The sequence below is a fragment of the Dinoponera quadriceps genome, unplaced genomic scaffold, assembly GCF_001313825.1.
Source record: "Dinoponera quadriceps isolate SergipeBrazil2010 unplaced genomic scaffold, ASM131382v1 scaffold5977, whole genome shotgun sequence".
NCBI lineage: Eukaryota > Metazoa > Arthropoda > Insecta > Hymenoptera > Formicidae > Dinoponera > Dinoponera quadriceps.
The window spans coordinates 41,366-60,020 of NW_014559899.1; the positions used below are offsets into that span (position 1 = coordinate 41,366).

General features: G+C 35.2%; 3 protein-coding genes across 4 annotated transcripts in view; 1 reads left to right on the plus strand and 2 right to left on the minus strand.

The window, feature by feature from the left end:
* LOC106750522 (Golgi apparatus protein 1) lies at window positions 1-7,664 on the minus strand. 2 transcript variants are annotated; one of them, XM_014630925.1, is made up of 15 exons: window positions 7,505-7,664; window positions 6,986-7,350; window positions 6,331-6,893; window positions 5,732-6,149; window positions 5,393-5,494; window positions 4,859-5,137; window positions 4,526-4,695; window positions 3,994-4,111; window positions 3,732-3,928; window positions 3,389-3,608; window positions 2,780-3,106; window positions 2,489-2,668; window positions 2,180-2,408; window positions 1,899-2,005; window positions 1,639-1,803 (listed from the first exon to the last, which is right to left on the minus strand). In XM_014630925.1, exons 2-15 carry the CDS (start codon window positions 7,298-7,300, stop codon window positions 1,639-1,641), a joined length of 3,390 nt encoding a protein of 1,129 aa, XP_014486411.1. In that variant the 5' UTR covers window positions 7,301-7,350; window positions 7,505-7,664. The 2 variants fall into 2 exon arrangements, with proteins under 2 accessions (XP_014486412.1, XP_014486411.1); XM_014630926.1 differs by lacking the exon at window positions 7,505-7,664 and having other exon boundaries at window positions 1-1,803; window positions 6,986-7,300.
* An 843-nt stretch (window positions 7,665-8,507) lies between these two features.
* On the minus strand, window positions 8,508-14,003 carry LOC106750525 (cleavage and polyadenylation specificity factor subunit 5). Its single transcript, XM_014630934.1, has 6 exons — window positions 13,808-14,003; window positions 10,354-10,554; window positions 10,197-10,260; window positions 9,096-9,261; window positions 8,895-9,009; window positions 8,508-8,815 (listed from the first exon to the last, which is right to left on the minus strand). The coding sequence occupies exons 1-6, from the start codon at window positions 13,924-13,926 to the stop codon at window positions 8,794-8,796; spliced, it is 687 nt and encodes a 228-aa protein (XP_014486420.1). The 5' UTR covers window positions 13,927-14,003; the 3' UTR covers window positions 8,508-8,793.
* Window positions 14,004-14,465: 462 nt separating this feature from the next.
* Window positions 14,466-18,655, plus strand: part of LOC106750521 — a 17,002-nt gene continuing 12,812 nt past the window's right edge. The window contains exons 1-2 of the mRNA XM_014630924.1: window positions 14,466-14,645; window positions 15,485-15,752. The gene's annotated coding sequence lies outside the window, so the exon portion shown is untranslated. The remainder of the gene's footprint in view (window positions 14,646-15,484; window positions 15,753-18,655) is intronic.

An 18,655-nucleotide genomic window follows, 5' to 3' on the forward strand; every position in this document is an offset into this window, starting at 1 on the left:
TAAAGATATAAATTTTTATTCATACAGGGTTTTTCTCCGTCATATATTATCACATTTTCTTCCTGATATAGATTCCTAAACAATTTCATGCAAATACGCTTGTTTACACATAATTTAATATAGTTCAAATATAATGATAATTTAATCATTTGTAACTCCACTTTCATATGGAAGACAATTATCTACAACGATTTTTTTCTTTTCAAGAAGATTACAAATATCCAATCCTTGAACTAAATCTACCAAAACATCATCTACTAGAATCCATCAACTCTCTGATATTCATCTATATATTCTTGTTAATAAAGCCACGAAGAATTTCTCGTCACTCGGAATCTATGGTCAAGAGAAGACGCGACAATCAGTCGGACACCGTCCAGGATATATCCTTTCCGAAATTGATGAGGAACTTAAGCTTGAATGTGGAAGACTGAGATAACTTGTGCCCGGTATATCTTTGGACTGAAATCAATCTCAGACACTTTATTTTCGTTCCCTTAATGAACCTTTATATCACAAACGTACAGAAAATTTAGACATCGAGACACGCTTGTTGACGACAAATGTATTTCGTTCTGTGTTCGTTCTCCGTACGCGGAGTCGTCCCGGCGGGATCGTCAGCTCGCACGTCTGTCCCACGGGAATAATTCACTCGCGAACATCGCACGGTTATTTCTCCGGCACTACCAAGAACTGTTCCGGTAAGGAACCCTCGGACACGTTCTTATTCACGCGTTGCATTACAAAGCTTCAGCGAGTCCCGAGGGACAGCGGAGAGGGAATTGGACCGCCACCTTCCAATTGTTACATTTGTGTAGTTTCTTGTTGCGCGCGCGAGACTCTGCATACGATCTTCCGAATCAAGATCAACTCCAGGCTCCGACGAAACGAGTTATACAACAGGCAGCATATCGCCATATTGCTTTTCTGATTAAAGTTATCTCTTCATTAAAAACGAATACAGTTAATTATATTATTTCGTTAAATAATTTCTTGCTTCCCGTTTTCTCAAAGGAATTTTTTTTCAAAGGTAAAGATAAATTAGCGTTGTTCCCTTCTCTGTAGGAAAAAGAAAAGAATCCTAGAGTCGATCCTGCTCAAAGTTAATATAATTCTTCTTTACCTTCTTTCGCGACGAATAAATCTCATTCTACAGAATATAAAGTTATAATTAGGTAACGTAGCTTGTTTCGTAACTTTTGTAACAAGTTCCAGGAACGTTACTTCCGATAAACGTAACGACGCTCCCGAAGCTTGCCGCAAATTTTATAAAACACCCTGTATTCTTAGGATCACGATATTGCAGTAACGTAATATTTCTGAATATTTAAATCCTTACCTCTCCTTATATCTTTAGATACCAGTATCTTCCGACTCTTACAATCTTGCAACGCCACTTGTGCATAACAGCAACATCAAAAATCTCCGGTTCCGTCTCTGATCATACAAATACAAAGAGTGGCACTTCGAAAATCTGATAAACGAATGTATAAAAAGATCGATACCTCCTTTCGTCTATCGCAAACTTTGCATTTTGCGTGGTATTACGCAAAAGAGTTGACCCGTTACATTTTACGTTTTCTGTCCCTCGGCTAATCTCACGAAAGTCATTTTACTAGTGGACGGACGCCCGCGGCGTCACTTGTTCTTCATGATCATCGTCCGCCTGGTCACTCGGCCGCAGAACATTCCGATGATAAAAATAATCCCAACCATGGTGCAGCCGACAATCATGAAGTAACGTCGCGCAGGGGAGCCATTCACTGTCATATAAAGCTCCTCGATGGTGTTCGGCGCGATCAACTGCAAAAGTATGCAACAAGACGCAATCGTTCTCGGATTATTGAAAAATAAAAAGAAAAATCAATACGTCGAGAATAAAGATATCTTTTACAGACCTTGGCAGCATTCTTAAACATTTCCATTCTGGTAGTCAGCATTTTGTAGCAATCGGGTTGCAAAGACTTGTTGCTATCTTCCAACGCATTTTGTAGACACATTATATCTGTATGTATAATACAATAATTAATAAATCGTTCTCCATATTACATTTGCCATATTGTTAGTTATATACATGTGATAAATTAAATATGCAAATTCATAATAAGCATAATAAAAAAATAATTCATAATAAAAAATATCTTCGTATTTAAAACTCTACATGAAACACATCACGTACGTCTTCCAGCGCCTTGGGGAACAGCACTGCAGTATTTGCTGACATCGACGGCGCAAGCTTTCTGCAACAAAGGATCCACATTGATATCCGCTCTCGTCTGCTCTATAAGATCAGCGACCTCTAAGCGACATTCTTCCTTCATGTCGCGATTTCCGGCATTAAACTTTCTCTTAAGACATTCTTCAACGGCGCCTGGCTCGTTCTCCTCCGAACGACATATGGTTTCAATCTGACGAAGGCAAATTTCATGAGCTTGTATTTAGTTGATCTCGTTTGTGCACTCTCTACTGTAATTCTGTCGTATCTTACCTCATGCGCACACATTGTTGCTAATAATGGATTTAGATGGTAATTCAGCGCAGCTTCTCGGAGAATATTAGCCATTTGATGCTCGCACTTTGTGGTCAGTTTGGATTCACGAAATCTGATCTTCAAACATCTTATGACCTTTCCTTCAAGCTCTTTGTCAGAAGGCTCGTGTACCAGTACCTAAAATACCATGCGCGCATTAATTATCAAGTTAAATGAGATAATTAATTATTAAGTGAAATGAGATTATTACTGGCGCAAATTTAATCCTAATTTGTAATTAAAATCTACCTCTTTGCAATGCTTGTCGATATCGTAGGAACACGCATTCTGCAACGCGTTGTTGAATCTATAATCCGTATTCTGCTCAATCATTCTTCGAATCACAATGTTCTTGCACTTGTCGTCGAAGGTGAGCTCGTCTTTGTATCGCTTAAGGCAATCCAACGTTTGCGATCTGCTCACATCGTGACAGTATTGCCTGATCATGACTCGGCAAGTGTTCAGTAAAGGGAAATCACTAGAGCTGTCCTGGAATTCCTGCTTCCTCACTTTGAACAGCTGTTTGTGGCACACATCGGATAGCTTAGATTTGTGTGACGCTAAGCACTCTAGTACCTGAAAACAACTTAGTTCTCAACGCAGTCGTTATATTAAACTTGCTTCAGATCATCACTCAACGAAAATAACTTTTTATAACACTGCAAATATTTAAAAAAAAAAAGGAACAAATACTTATTTACTCTCTAATCATTTCTCTTGTATTATTCATAATATATAATAATCGTATACACACAATTATTATCAATCTTGAAATCTTTCAAGTAAAAATTACATATATATAATATATGAACACAAAAGACAAAAGATAGCCACTTTATATTAGACAACAATCGTTACCTGTGAATTTCCCGGCTCCACATTGAAACAGTATTGTTTGATATCCGTTGCGCAGGATGTTTGCAGGATAGGATCAAAACGAATGTTTTCCCGCTGCTGATAAAGTTGCGCCCGCAATTGCTGTCTGCAATCCTTCAGCACACGATGCTGGGACTCCTTCATTATGTCCTCTTGCACGATCAAACTTAAGCACGCTATCACATCAGCTTTCGTCTTCGATCTGAGTCGACCAAGAAATGCGAAAGTCATTATCGAGTTTTAGGATATTTAAAATTTTTCAGAATCTTATCTAAATTATAATGTTCTTCAATTTTTTTTTCATTGAGTTCCAGATCTTAATTACCTGGGGCACCATCTCTTAACATAAGGTCTGCATGCCTCCTTGAACTTATACGTAAAGTGGTAATTCTTCAAGGATATCAGTTGGAAATGTTCTACGGCTGCTTTGCATTTGTAATCAGAGCGTGCGTCTAGCTCATTTTTGTGTTCAATAAGACACTCCATCATATCTCCCTCATCTTTTCCATATTTCAGTACCTCCTAAAATATATATAATATCATAGAAAAGAGAGAGACAAAGTAAATTTAATAATATAAAACTTCACCTCGCAATAGCGTTCCATGATGTGTTGACAGGTTGAAGAGATGATCGGATTTAGCTCAACACGCTCCGCTTGTTCCTCCGTGAAATTTCCAACTGCAAGCTTGCACTTTTTGTTCAGGCTATAATTAGTGCAGATTGGGTCACAAAATTATATTTTAATATTTTTATAACTAACAGAGAAAGAGAGAGAGAGAGAGAGAGAGAGAGAGAGAGAGAGAGAGAGAGAGAGAGAGAGAGGGAGACAGGGAAAGAAAGAGATAGTTTAATAGCAGCAAAAATAGTTAAAAATCGTATTGTTCTCAATCATAAACTATGAATTAAATACATAAAACGATATACAAGAAACTGGACATTTTGTTTGAAATAATCTTTTGTCAAGTATTCTATTATTAAATTTGATGGAAACATTTTACAAAACAAAACTTTTGTATTCGACCTTCTTAAAAAACGATAATTGGCGAATTATCAAATTAAATAAGCTCAAATTTCTTTAAGTGTACAAATATTCACACATGATTTGAAATGATAAATACTTGTCTAAATTATCCTGCAGGCAAAGAATTTCTTCTCCCTTTGCAGTTTTTTCATAACAGAGAGATGCAAGCTCATTGAAACACACTTCTTCTATTTCAGGTTGTAAGTCGACATTCACAGCACGCTGCCTCATAACTCTCCTAATCTCTTCCAAGCAATCCGATTTCAACTAAATAAAGTATAAAGGAAACAGAGACGATCAGAAACAAGAATATTATTTTCGAAAGTAATGTTAACAAATTATTGATATAACATAGAGATTATTATAGTTCATAAATTTTGATTATTAAGCTAATTTAATTAAGGACTTATCGTGCACTTATTGATCTTACCGTCATATTTTTCTGATATGCGTGCCGATACAAACATGGTAAAACGAGAGGTCCTGTTTCTGGATCCATTTGTTTCCCGTCATTGGCCCACGCATTTCTCGCATGGCACAAACGTACAGCGTCAAATTTGCACGCTTTGTACAATTGTGGGTCAAGTTTGAAATCTCTAGCGATGAAATATTGTATTTGCACTAAGGCTGTCTCGCAAGCTACGGTCATCCTTTCCGTTCCTAATTGCTCCATCAAACAAGATATTACTCTGGCATCTCCACCATGCACCTAAATGAAATGTGCAATTAATATATGTGTATCAGCTCAGCTTAAAGAATTGATCAGGCCTTTATTTATAACGTTGTTCTAAGTTGCGATATCAATTTGTCATTTTTATACTTTATATTTATCAAAAGCACTGCAGAATATGTTTGGTAAAAAACCAAAGTTTAAAATCTCTTATAAATTAGAATTTGCTTATTCCCACAGACTCGAGTACACGTACTGAATAAGAATTCACGTTCGTACGTAAAGTTTACTCACGTCTCTGCAAGCTACATTAACCACAGACTGACAATGTTCCCTTAGAACCGGATCAATTCTCCAATCTTCACCGACATCTGCTTCCAAAATTAACTCCTCCAACTGGAATTAATAACGCAAAATATTTCATAAGATTGCGATAATATGTATATACATCTTGTATGAATGTTTTAATTTATAATCTCTCTCTCTCTCTCTCTCTCTCTATCTCTCTCTCTCTCTCTCTTTCTCTCAAAAATAATATTTCTTCGAGAGGTTGTACTATTAACGAGCACATTAATCTTTAGAAAACTTTGAATCCTAAGATCCTCGATTTTTTCGGAGAAATTAGTTCTTTACCGCTCTTTGGCACTTTGGCGTGACTCTCGACTTCTTTTTCCTCGTCCTTGTGTGCTCCATTAGACAATGTATCGTAGCGCCGCCAACCTCGAGGCTGTTGCAGAAGGTTGTGATGTCGTTGGCACAGCCGTCCACGATCTCCGGTGATAATCTGTAATCCTCCATCAGGAGCTTCCTGTGATCAAACATTTCCGCCTGACAATTCCCGTCTATCTTGCTGCCGTTCTTCACGGCGGACTCCAGACAGAGCAAAATCTGCGCCAACTTGATCTCTTTGTCCTCGGACACGGATCGTCTACAGTGATAATTCCTAATATCTTCCTTACAAGCTTTGACCAGACCTTTACTAATTTTGTAATCAGAAGCAATGAGCTTCTCTCTCCTCGTCAATTGCTCTTGGCACTGTCCGGTCATCGATCTGTTAGTAGAAACACATTTTAAAAAATATGAGGGCAGAATTTTTAGATTTATGTGTTATATCAAAACTTAAATGTCGCTAAACATCTTAAAATTAATACTCAAAATTTCATATCGTTAAACTACTATGTTCTAAAACTTGGGTTAATAGAGTACATTTATTTATTCGTGTCCACATTAACCTGTCAGTTTTATGCTGCATCAAACATTTATACACCTGACCACTGCCCGGTCGGATCCTCGGACAGAATTTAATGTGATCTTGAGTACAGGCCATGTATAACTGGCGATCCAGCTTGATGTTCTCTGCTTGGATCTCAGACACATGAAGAATGTGCCTCCTACATTCCTGCTGCAATTGTTCAACGTGTTCTTGCAAGCACGCTAATATCTGACCCTGCGATATATCTCTGTACGGCTGCAGACTGTCGCACTTGAACTTCTTAATGTCGTTCGCACAGTCTGTCTTGAAGGGAGTCAGAATTCGGAAGTCACTGAAAGCGATCCACTCCAATCTCTGGATATATGTGATACAGTCAGGATCTCTGACCATTTCTCGTTTATCGATCAAACAAGACAAGTACGATCCATGGATGAAGTCAGAACGAGAACATTGCAGATTGTCCAATTGATTACCGCATGCTTTCCTAGCCAGCCTCTCTATATTTCGATTGTCTGTAATATTCTGGATATAGCCCCAAATTGCTTCTTGACACTTCTGATCAATTCCGGATATCTCGGTAGGCTATAAAATGATGGTTGTTAGACCTCTAGTATCGGACCTAGATTAGTGTTACAGCTAGACTTAAACTTTTTCTCCTTCAATTAAATACATACTTTGAAAGTCTGAATGCATTCAAGCAGTACGAGTTCGTCATTATTCCTCCCTATATCTCCGCAAAGATGATTTAACTTGTCACGACACTTGCCGTTTGTGATCATAAACAAACCTTCAATCTCAGGTTCTGTTCTGGATTCTAGTATATTTCTCTGAGTCCTCTTAGCTGTAACAGCAGCGTTGGAAAAGAGCCAGCTAATTCTAGCAGGCTCGTCAGTCTGCTGAGCAAATGCATCTCCAAAATAAGTTGATGTTGTACAATGGAATACCGATAGGATAAGAAGTGTATAAAGTATCTGTTTTATATGTTCCATCCTTAAAGCGATCAAACTTGACTTCTTAGCGAAATCATTACACCAGTATTCTGTAATGAATACATAACCGTGTTAAACACAAGTGATTTACAGTCCAAATAACGCTATTATATCATATTGAAGCTATTTGAATAAAGTGAGAAAAGCAAATTATACATGAAATATCGCTTAGTATAAAAAATTAGTAAGGAAAATAAGTACAACCTCGAGAATCCTTTTATACCACGACCGGTTTTTCTATTATTTCTTTGAAGCTTGTTAGTCATCTACTGTATGACGTAAACGTCATAAACGCACAAGTGCATTATTATCACAGCGATGTAAGCACATAAAATGATTGGTACAGAATGACAAGTAACATATAGTGAAGACACACACTGTGCATTTATTTTTACAGCGTCACCTTGTAGAACAGACGAGATACACTACCTGCGGTAAAATATCGATCTTTTCCTCTGGTACAACTGATATCGATAATAGAGGAATTTGCAGTTTCTTGGATTAAAAAAAAATAGAAATAACTAAAATATAGTCAACAAAAAGATTTATTAGGTAAATTGTAAATTATTAAATGTCAACGTGAAAAATTTACAAATACCTAAGGTAATGTATAAGATATTTATTTATAATATATTTATTAAAACAAAATGACAAAAAAGAAGAGAGAAATTCAGTAATAAAAATCTAATTTATTAAAATTAATATATCGATATGTATTTTTTTTCATTTCTTCTTAAGAGCCGTTGAAAGTTTTTAAATGCATTTTAAAAATATTCCAAAGCTTTCAAAACGTCACATAATCAACTCTGCCTGAAATGTCTTTTAAATACCGTGTTATCTAAGTACTATTAGTTAATATTAAAATCACCCATAATTAAAAATCTTTAATTTGAAATTAACAAGCGAATAAAATTAATTCATTTTAAGAAAATATTATATCATGCAGGAGATAAAAATGACCAACAACCATACTATGCATGCACGGACTCATATACTTTATTATATTTCAGAAAATATTTTTAAAACTTTTAAAAATATACATAGACAGCACAAAATATTCATAGTGTGACTTGTCATCTATACCCTTATTATTCCAGTCAGAAATTAATACAATTTATTATATTTATAAATATACAATAAAAATGTCAAGTAAATATATATACATCTTAAAATTATATAATTAAAAATTACAAGTCATATCTATTAAGCATTATTATTAATATTAACAACAGCATCATCAGATAAAAACAAAATATAACTTGCGATTAAGTATCAAGGTTTATGTTGGATATATATAGATACTACTAGATAAGTACTATTTGAAAAATGATTTAATTTATGATCAGCCATAAATTGTACATACAATATATCTGTACATACAAGTACCCCCCAAGTCATCCGTCGTCTCACACATACATATGACTATCCTTAAGGTAATTCTTGTTAAACTAATTATCATGTTTTTGTGATTCTCTTATTCTAAGTCTCGAACTTCACATATAGATAAAATTAAATCTGAAACATAAAACGATCTCGTTAGTTAAATGCGATGTGCTTCGTTTCTTTGGATTGCATGATTTGTCCTTTGGCTTACCTGCACAAGGACTGGGGTAAAGATGAGATAATGGGCCCATATCCTTGCGAATTATCATATAATTCAAATAACGGTGCAGCGACTAATTTGTAATTCTTCGGTACGGCAAAAAGAGCTAAAACAATTGAAATTTTCTTAGTACACTTACGACACTAATTCGTTTCAAATCGGTAAATCCTACAATCAAGTCTATCGATGTACCTTTCTCCTGCAACTGGACGAGAAACAATCTCTTATGCTCTTTCGGTTTTGTAATGTGAGGCGGTACGTATGGATATTGGGGCGGCTCAAAGTTCGGACGCCACCAGTTGCCAATGGTGTCTTCTATAACCCATTCCTGCTTCACTCCATCCTGCCGCCCAAAAGTCTAGAAATCAATCCAATTTGTTGTCTGATACTGTACTGATACAGAACCTCGCGAGTGAACTATGAAATAAAGTACATTCTTCTTTAGGTCAGTCCACTAAGAACATGGTTGCACAAATATTATCAAATCTCGAAACATTCTCTCTCGGCGGTCACATGATGACATCAATTTTAACAATATTCGAATTAACAATCGTTATGTAACAGCGTGTTCCTTTAAAATCTAAAAGCTGGCACACGGCTGTTTGCCGAAAGCACGTGTACGCGTGTATGCGACACTTACAGTTTCTTATCACGTATCTTGCCGATCCCTAATTAGACAAAACCGCTGTTGCACACGCACATCGACAGTTTCAGTCAAGAATATGACAGAAATTACGAATTCAGTCAAGTTTATTAATTGCGCCGTGGCCTAACAATCTCGTAGACGAATTCGAGCTAGACCTACGTATTCATCGTGCCGATCAGATACTTTCTTCTTACAGGGAGATTCTAACCCTACCTCGATGTCTAAACCGCTCTCCGGGCTTACAAAAATTTCAAGAAAGATATCGTATACAATCTTCTTATTGTTGTACATTCTTCCGTGTCATACCTCTTCCGTTTCTTTTTCTAACATATAACAAAAGAAATGAGAATAAGAACAATGTTCTTAGCTAACCGGATACAATGTAACGAGTGATATGTATATCCTCACTATTACGAACATCGAATTGTCCGGGCATGCAGCACGCTACAAGTATAAAATATTAATAAGAATAAAAGAACAAGCCCCCTTATACGGAGCTACAGGCCCGGTTACATTAGTTCTACAAAACATTTGCAGGGTATTTGTACAATGATGTTTATAAAGACAATGTTACGGTATCTAACATAATCAAAGTGCCACTCCTAGCCAGCCTGTAAGGCAGCGTAAGGCGTCGTGCTAACTGTTACCTCTGTAAGGAGCCGTTTCAGGCCCTCTACCTCGTCTTCTCCTGTATTGAGTTCTCCACCAGGTCTAGAATAACAAGAGGACGCAATGAGATTCCAATGTGCGGATATATACCTTACTAATCTTCTCATAATCTTATACAGCTTCGCTGAAACTTACAATTTGAAGAATGTTGTACCGAGTTGGAGAAGAAGAACGTGCGGTAATCCGTGTTCGTGTACCAGTAAGACGCCTTCTACGCTTCTCCGCATGCCGATCTTGTCGAATTCATCTCTCATGCGCTGAAACCTTGCTGGTACTGACGGATCTTTCTCGAAGAGTGGCTCTTTTGTTCCAAATGTATAGTTTGTCAAAGGATATCTATGATAAATGAGTCGTATTCTTTTGTTAGGCTCTTATATGTTTAACTCGATCCGTCGGAAACTAAATCCAGTTTTCAAAAATATAATCTGACGTAACATCACAATGTTCAACCATATAAACTATATAGTGTCCATATAATGTAAGACAATCTAGATACATGTAAATTCTCCTTCTACTAAACCGATAATGTTTATCATACTTTGATTTTAGCAACATTCATATTTTTATATTGTAACTCGAGAGCAACATAGAAAAGTAATATAGACATTTCAATTATGGAAAGAATTATATTTTGTTAATATTGAAAAGAGCCTTTATCCTTTAATGTTATATATATATTTCTGATAATAAGAGAAGGTATTACAATAAATATGCAAAATTTTGTATACAAATTTTATAGACAACCATATGATTCCATATATTCCACATAGAATGAAATTTCATATTTAAAAAAACAAATTTGCAACTTTCTTTATTCAACTTGTATTATATTTCATTATATTGCATATTAATAATGAAAATTTATTAATTTGACATTGCAATTTCAACATTATTGTAAATTGGNCTCATAAATACAGCAGTTTTCATTTACCATAAAATTGTTTCTATCAAATTCCAATATATACACATACAAAATATTTTTACACATTGTTACATGAGGTATAATTGTTCGGTAAATGATATATCGATATATCAAGTTTAGTACATGCCAAATATGACCTATTATTTTTGTGGCAGTATAATCATTGACACATATATTGAAAGGCAAATAATGTATGCATATTTAGTAATTTTTTCACTTGTTTTAACTGTCTATAGAATGTCTAATAGAAAATCGCTTATATCTACGCCATTTATATATNACGTATAAAATATTATACCTCATAAATACAGCAGTTTTCATTTACCATAAAATTGTTTCTATCAAATTCCAATATATACACATACAAAATATTTTTACACATTGTTACATGAGGTATAATTGTTCGGTAAATGATATATCGATATATCAAGTTTAGTACATGCCAAATATGACCTATTATTTTTGTGGCAGTATAATCATTGACACATATATTGAAAGGCAAATAATGTATGCATATTTAGTAATTTTTTCACTTGTTTTAACTGTCTATAGAATGTCTAATAGAAAATCGCTTATATCTACGCCATTTATATATTACATCTTTGTATATATTCTCAATAAAGACGTTTTTTTTTTATTTAACAGAACATTGTATGTTTTAAGGTATTTACTGGAAAAAAAAAATATTAAAAATGTTATGATCACAAAACAACTGAAACTGATAATTAATATGGGAAAGTTATCAAACAAAATTGTACATTTGTATATCTGCAAGAATATTTTTCAACATCCAATTTAGGGTATAAAATAATGTGCAAAGATATGGTTTTATAAATGCAGATATAATTATAAACATAAAGTGGTGATAATTTATATATGCGCTTATGATATTACATAAATATCATATATAATCGCGTTTGTTTTAAGAGTCTTTATAGTTCTTGCATCAAGGACACTGCAATATATTACATACAGCAAAAAGTAATATAGTAATAAATAATTTCCAGTTATATGTTATTTTCAGCAAAGCAAGATATCGATTAGCCACTTGCTGAACTAGGCATTATTCTTTAACATTGCAATATTCTCTATAGAATCCATTATTATCCTCTTATAACAAACTAGTCAAAATATACGCAATATGTGTATATATATATAAATATATATATATATATACATTACATTACATACTATCTTAAGATAATCATTAAATATATATAATATAATTATGACTATAAACTCTGATATTTTTATAAAATACATATACATATAAATATATCTTACATGAGGCCTGTTCTTTTTAGTTGCGAGGGGATTGCACTGGAACAGAAGTAGGTCGTGCAAGGCAATATAAAATTTGATAAAAACAGAAATATAAAGAAGGATAAAAATATATTAATATCAACATAACATTATAATTTTTATATGTCACCAATAAAAAATAAATTCATAATATATATATATATAAATTATACATTACTATATACTTTAGTACATATTTGTATCAATCATACTTTACCCAATGTACATATTTACATATATATTATATACATATGTATATATGTATGCATGTGTATATATATTATATATATATAATATTTGTATCTGTGTACATTGTGTTTTTAAGATTATCACCTCTTTAATTTCAGATTATAAATAAAATGTATTCCTCAATTAAATGAATCTCACTGATATTCAAAATTGCTTTTACAAAAAGGTCAGTAATACTTGATGTCATTTCCAAGAAAAATGACACTCTAATATATACTTCTTACACTAGTGCAGAAGATTCAGCTAAAAAGAACAAACCCATGAAATGCAAGAGCAAAATTATCAGCAAAACATATATGATTTCCTTAGCGTTGAGCATCACAGATTATACAAACTTAGAAAATAACACAGTCTTGTTAATCTCAACTTACATCTGACTGATCGTGCATATGAGACTTCCTAAGATATATATGTATTTGCTGCACTTTTTTGATAGTTAAACCCGAAAAGGTGACACAGAATTGGAAATCTCTCTCCATTCTCGCACGCACGTTACGAATCAACAATCGATTTCATATTGTGCAAAAGAAAACTAAGAACAGTAACTACTACGAGTATATAGATTTGACAATATTAGTTTACAACGACATTGTGGAGAGGACATGATTGACGCTTTATGTGAATTAAATGTTGATACACCTCAAGAGTAATAGTTCGTGCGAATAAGATATATGTACTAAGATATTATAAGATATTACCCTAAGAAGATCGAGAATTCTAAGCAAGTGATATCGTCATGAATATTCACTGCTATTATTTGCACGATACTGTCAGTGATGTGCAAGTCACAATGATTTTTTACTTTATATATATACATGACACATTAGTTATATTACTCTCACGCGATTTGATGACAAACAAAATGTACTGGCTATACAAATGTAAAGATTGGTTGATACGAATTGCTTAAAATTTCAGACCTTCGTGCTTAAAAGGAAGATGAACAGCCGCTTCATGGTTATACCGTTTAAGATGTAACGAAAGAGCTTTAGGAGCACAATTTTAATTGCTAGCGTCTCTTCATCGGCCATAGTTGTTCTACAGAGAGTCAGAATATACATGAACTCCGAGAGATAGTAAAACGTGAATTAAACCACACCTTACATTACGACTTACAGATTGACAGTTCTGTTGATGGTCACAGACTGATTCTGCACCACTTTCCCCTCGAACGAGCTATTACTCGCCCGCCGTGGCCATCCGCTACCCTTGACTTGGCTCGCTGCCATCGCCATTTCGTTCCGTGTACGTCTAATCGTCGGAAACGCCGCGAACGAAGAACGAACGCCACGCGCGAACGATTTGCCGCCGGTCGCAGTACAAACTGAAAATATGTAATTCCGTGGCGGGCGCGCGCACCAATTGAATCTGTCCGTTCGACGGGTGCGTTCGAAAACACAACGTTTGAGTGTTAATGCCTCCGATTGAGGCATTCTTTTGGATCCATGAGTATCGGTCCGCAATAAGTATTTTAAGCCTTAAGCCTTAAGAAATTGACCAACCACTGTCGAATTTAATGTGATTAATTAATTGTGATTGGTCAATTGGACCGCTTGCCGGATGGAAATACCGAGTTCTGATTGGCGCGTTTCTGAAAATGGATGGGAACACACCAACACATTCGGAACGCAGTGCAAGCGATCCAGTGCGAAAACAAACACCGCGTGTCGCTGGCTTTACTTTCGTAAAAGTGAAGGATCGAAACAACTGCTACATGACGGCGCAGGGGCACGAAGTCGCATCTAATGGTTCCGTAGTCAATGGTGTACGGGGTCCACTCGACTGAATGCACGGCAACGACAGCATTTTTCGAGCGAGCTTCACGCTGCAGGGAAGGGCACTCGAAGATTACATCGAGGCACAAGTTCGATAGCTTGTCGCGTGAAAAATTGTTTCCATCGTCCGTAATCATCGTCCTCGTCATGAAATACTTCACTTCCGCGTAGTAATTTCGGTGAGTGAGAATATAACTAGCGTATCGCGCTGATATTTTGTCCTATACAATATTTCGTTTACGCCCTTAATGGCGGATATGTTGAAGCGATGTAATTACCGCATTTCTTATTATTTCGCGTGAGTTCTAAAGCGAATCTTTCTCTCTCCTAACTCATTTTTTCCTCGTAAAACCTGTCTTAATCGCACAGTCGTACTTGTCGATTTACGAAATTTTTTACTGCGCGTCTTGTTAGAGAGTCCGCCTCTTTGCCAACGAAACGTTTACAATATGGCGTATGGAATGCGTATGGCGTAGTGAAACGCAGATATTATTACGAGATATGTGACATTAAAGAATTTTTTATGTAGATTAGCTATCAAAAAGTCGCACGATGTTTACAATAATTTCGATTCGATATATATTTATTCCGGTAACTGTAAACTTGGCACTCGGCACATTACGCCTGATTTTTTTTATCGAATATAATTCTCTTTACTCATTATATAATATTTATGTTACGACAACTTAAGCCGTAAAGTATAATGTTTAACATTAAATCCATTATTTGCGGTTTTTTTTTTTTTTAACTAAAATATAGCTTTAGTCTCTGCCATTCTAGAATGTCATTTCTTTGTCACATTTTTTTGTGAGATATATAATATTTTGTTGTAAAGATATTGGTGTCGAAAATAAAAGCATTTTGCAGATCTCAAAAATTACATACACATATATGTAAGTGCGTGTGTAATTTGGCAGATAACTATCCAGATAAGAAGTTAAATGCAGATATTTATGATTGCTGTAAAATTTAGGTAAGGGGCGTTGTTACAGTGAGGGAAAACTGGTGTATGTTGCAGGGTTTTAGACCACTCAGTGTGTGTTAGGTGACAAGAACAGATTCGGCCTCTTCGATGGATTTTGTACAATGACATGGTGCAGTTAACTACTTCTTTCGACTTCCACATTTCGTTGTTCTTCACTGATGGTTTGCTGCTCGGTCGTCTTTGTTCTCATCAACTCTTAGCTTTCGTCGTACGTTTTAGCTGAGACAAAGAAAGAGAGAGAGAGAGAAAGAGCAAAGAAGAAAGAAGTATCTCAAGTTTCTGAAGTTTCTAAAGTCAGAAGGTAATTCTTCATTAAGTCATGTAATAAAATTAGTTCATAATTCAGGAGGGAAGTGTTCTGATTCTACTACAGCCTCGTTTAGCTGTCTATCGTTTTTGCGAGCACTCCGTAATTATTTTACTGAAATATCTCTATTAATATCCACAATTCCTATGCGATTTTGCTTTCACTGTATATTCGGAGTCTAATATACTGTGGTGGTAAGTAAATCATGACCCTGAATTTACAGAATAAATAAAGAAACCATGTAAAACATTCGTACAAAATAAGTTGTACAACATGTTTTGCATTCACATGGTGAATCTCTTCTTCATGTTTCCATTATGATATTATTAATCGCACGGAGTTCGCCCTTAACTATTTGACTTATACTATAAAACGTACCTAACAACGAATTAAGCAGGATTTACATAAATGTCTTTCTGTACTAGCAATAAAACCTGGAGAAATCCTTCGTAAAGAAAGATAAAAATTATTATTTCCTAAGTACAAAGATCGTAAAAAGATATAAGAGCTTATACTTTTTACCTCGTGAGATTAAGATAGTAATGTTGCATCCGCAATAAGTTCTACTCCTAATCAAATACTTTTCGTTATATTATCATACACTTTAGTGAATTATGCCTACGTAAAGAATTATGAGACGTTTCATTATTTATTATAAGACGTTACGTATACTATATATGTATAATTGCGTAATTTTAGAAATAATTTTTTTAACCGATAAAAGGTAAGTTTTTTTTAAATATAAAATCGTCACTGCTTATGTACGCAGTGATAGTTAATTAACTTAGCCTTTTCCAAGAAAAAGTTTTTTTAATCATAATTTTTATCGTGATCACTACTAGATATATCATTTCATTTTATTGTTCTGTAATCTTATCTAAGATCCTGATTAATAATTTTAATCTTATCTGAAATTCTCATTATTTTCGCGTAGGGGATAATGTCACTATTATAAAAAGATATATGTAATGGGATTACATACTCATCCTGTTATATATATATATATATATACTTAATGAAATAAAAATATATTTTAGGTACGCTACAAAACATTAAAAAGCTATTCTTGTAAGTTTTATTTAATGGAATATATTATATATACAGAATACACATACTATCGACACGGAAAAATACAATATTATAATTCTAAATATTTTAAGAAAATAAGCAAGTTTTCTTCGTGGGTCTTCTTCATCTTTCTACATCTTCATTTTTAGAAGGCTTAAACGAAATTAAATTAATATCTAATACGTAACATTAATCAACTTCTTGCTAAGGGAAAAGCAATTCTAAATTTATCACACGTTAAAATATCTTCCAACAGTGAAAATTTTTGTTGTAACATAAAAAGAAGAATGGAAGGTGTATCTTAAAACTGAAAACTACAACCGAAATAATGCAATGAAGTGCAGTTTACATGATTCTCGAGAGGTGCAGGGTATCATCCTTATTCATACGTATTTTATTACATAGTTTAACATAAAACATGTTGCAGCAGTGCTCGAATTTCTTTTAATTTAATTTTCACGTTATTCGTACCGCGTCGAAACGCAAAATCGTGAACGTTTATTTATTTAACGAATATGCGGAACTAAAAATCCACAGTTACGAAATATGATGAAAAACAAAAAGTATGATCTATTCGTGAACTCATTATTTTAAACTACAAAACGGACCTTCACTCTGTACAAAATGACATTGCGCTTGCGTCTTACCGATACTTCGCATCCCTCAAGATCTCTACAGCATTTTTTATAATCGACAAATTTCTTAAATATAATTTAACCGACAACTTTCGTGCGCGCCTATCTTCGGGACACGGTTGTAAAATAAAACCACCTTTCTTACATAATATCGCAAAAGGAGAATGTATCCTCGTACGCTGAACTGAAGGGTTAAAAATATTAAACTAAGAAGATTACTCGGTAACCAAATAACCATCGTTATCCCCGAACAAAGAAAACGGACAAATTATGCTGAAAGAGACGAAATACGTGTAAATGATCGACTCGTAACAGTAGAATCGTTCTGTTTTTTTGTTCCGTCGAACTGAAATTCTCGACGGCGTTCCTCGATGCCTGGATAGTAACATGCGTATAAACCGAAAGTTGCATATGTATCTTTTTTCTTTCTTTTTATTATTTCGATTAAGTCAATCAAGTGTCGACCAAATTGCGGTATACGTAATAACGCAACGAGGAAGCAGCAACGGACGGCTGAAGTACGTCGGTGTGGCTGCAATTCGACTTGCTTCCATCGTTGCGAACTCTCTGGAATCGGATTGCGCATGATGCCATTTCAGGTGGACGACACAGAGACCGATTTTCCCCGGTCCTTGCACGCGCGCGCATGTACACATGTAGACGACACGCTGTCAACGATCTGCGTTGATATCACGGCCTTTTTTCCATTATTTTTTTCCTCTTTTTTTTTTCTAAGCTTGCCTTTAAATTTTGCGGCCGTAACGCCGTTCGAATGCGCCTCGATGTTTCTCTTTCGTGTCGAGAGAGTGTCCGGCCGACGTGATTGAGAGAAAAAGAAACGGTAGATTTCGATGCCTATATGCGAGTATTGGAACGAGGAGAGATCTAGGGAGGTAGGTCTCTCCGTTTAATTGAGGAGGAGCGGTCGCCAGTGAGAGAGACGACGGGAGAGTGTCTTGGTCGTTCCCGAAACGGTTGTAAGTCGACGCAGCTGCAGATTGCCCTAAAATAGAGAGAAAAGGCCCCCCGGCGGCTGCGACTATCACGCTGTCGTCATACGTCGTCGGCCGATGTGTAACGCAATTTATTCCGTCTTTGTGTTTTACCGTGGGGTGCTTCGTGCTGTGACTGAGATTCGGATCTCCGAGTCTCGCGACTTGAACTCTGGCACCCCCCCCCCCCCCCCCCCCCCCC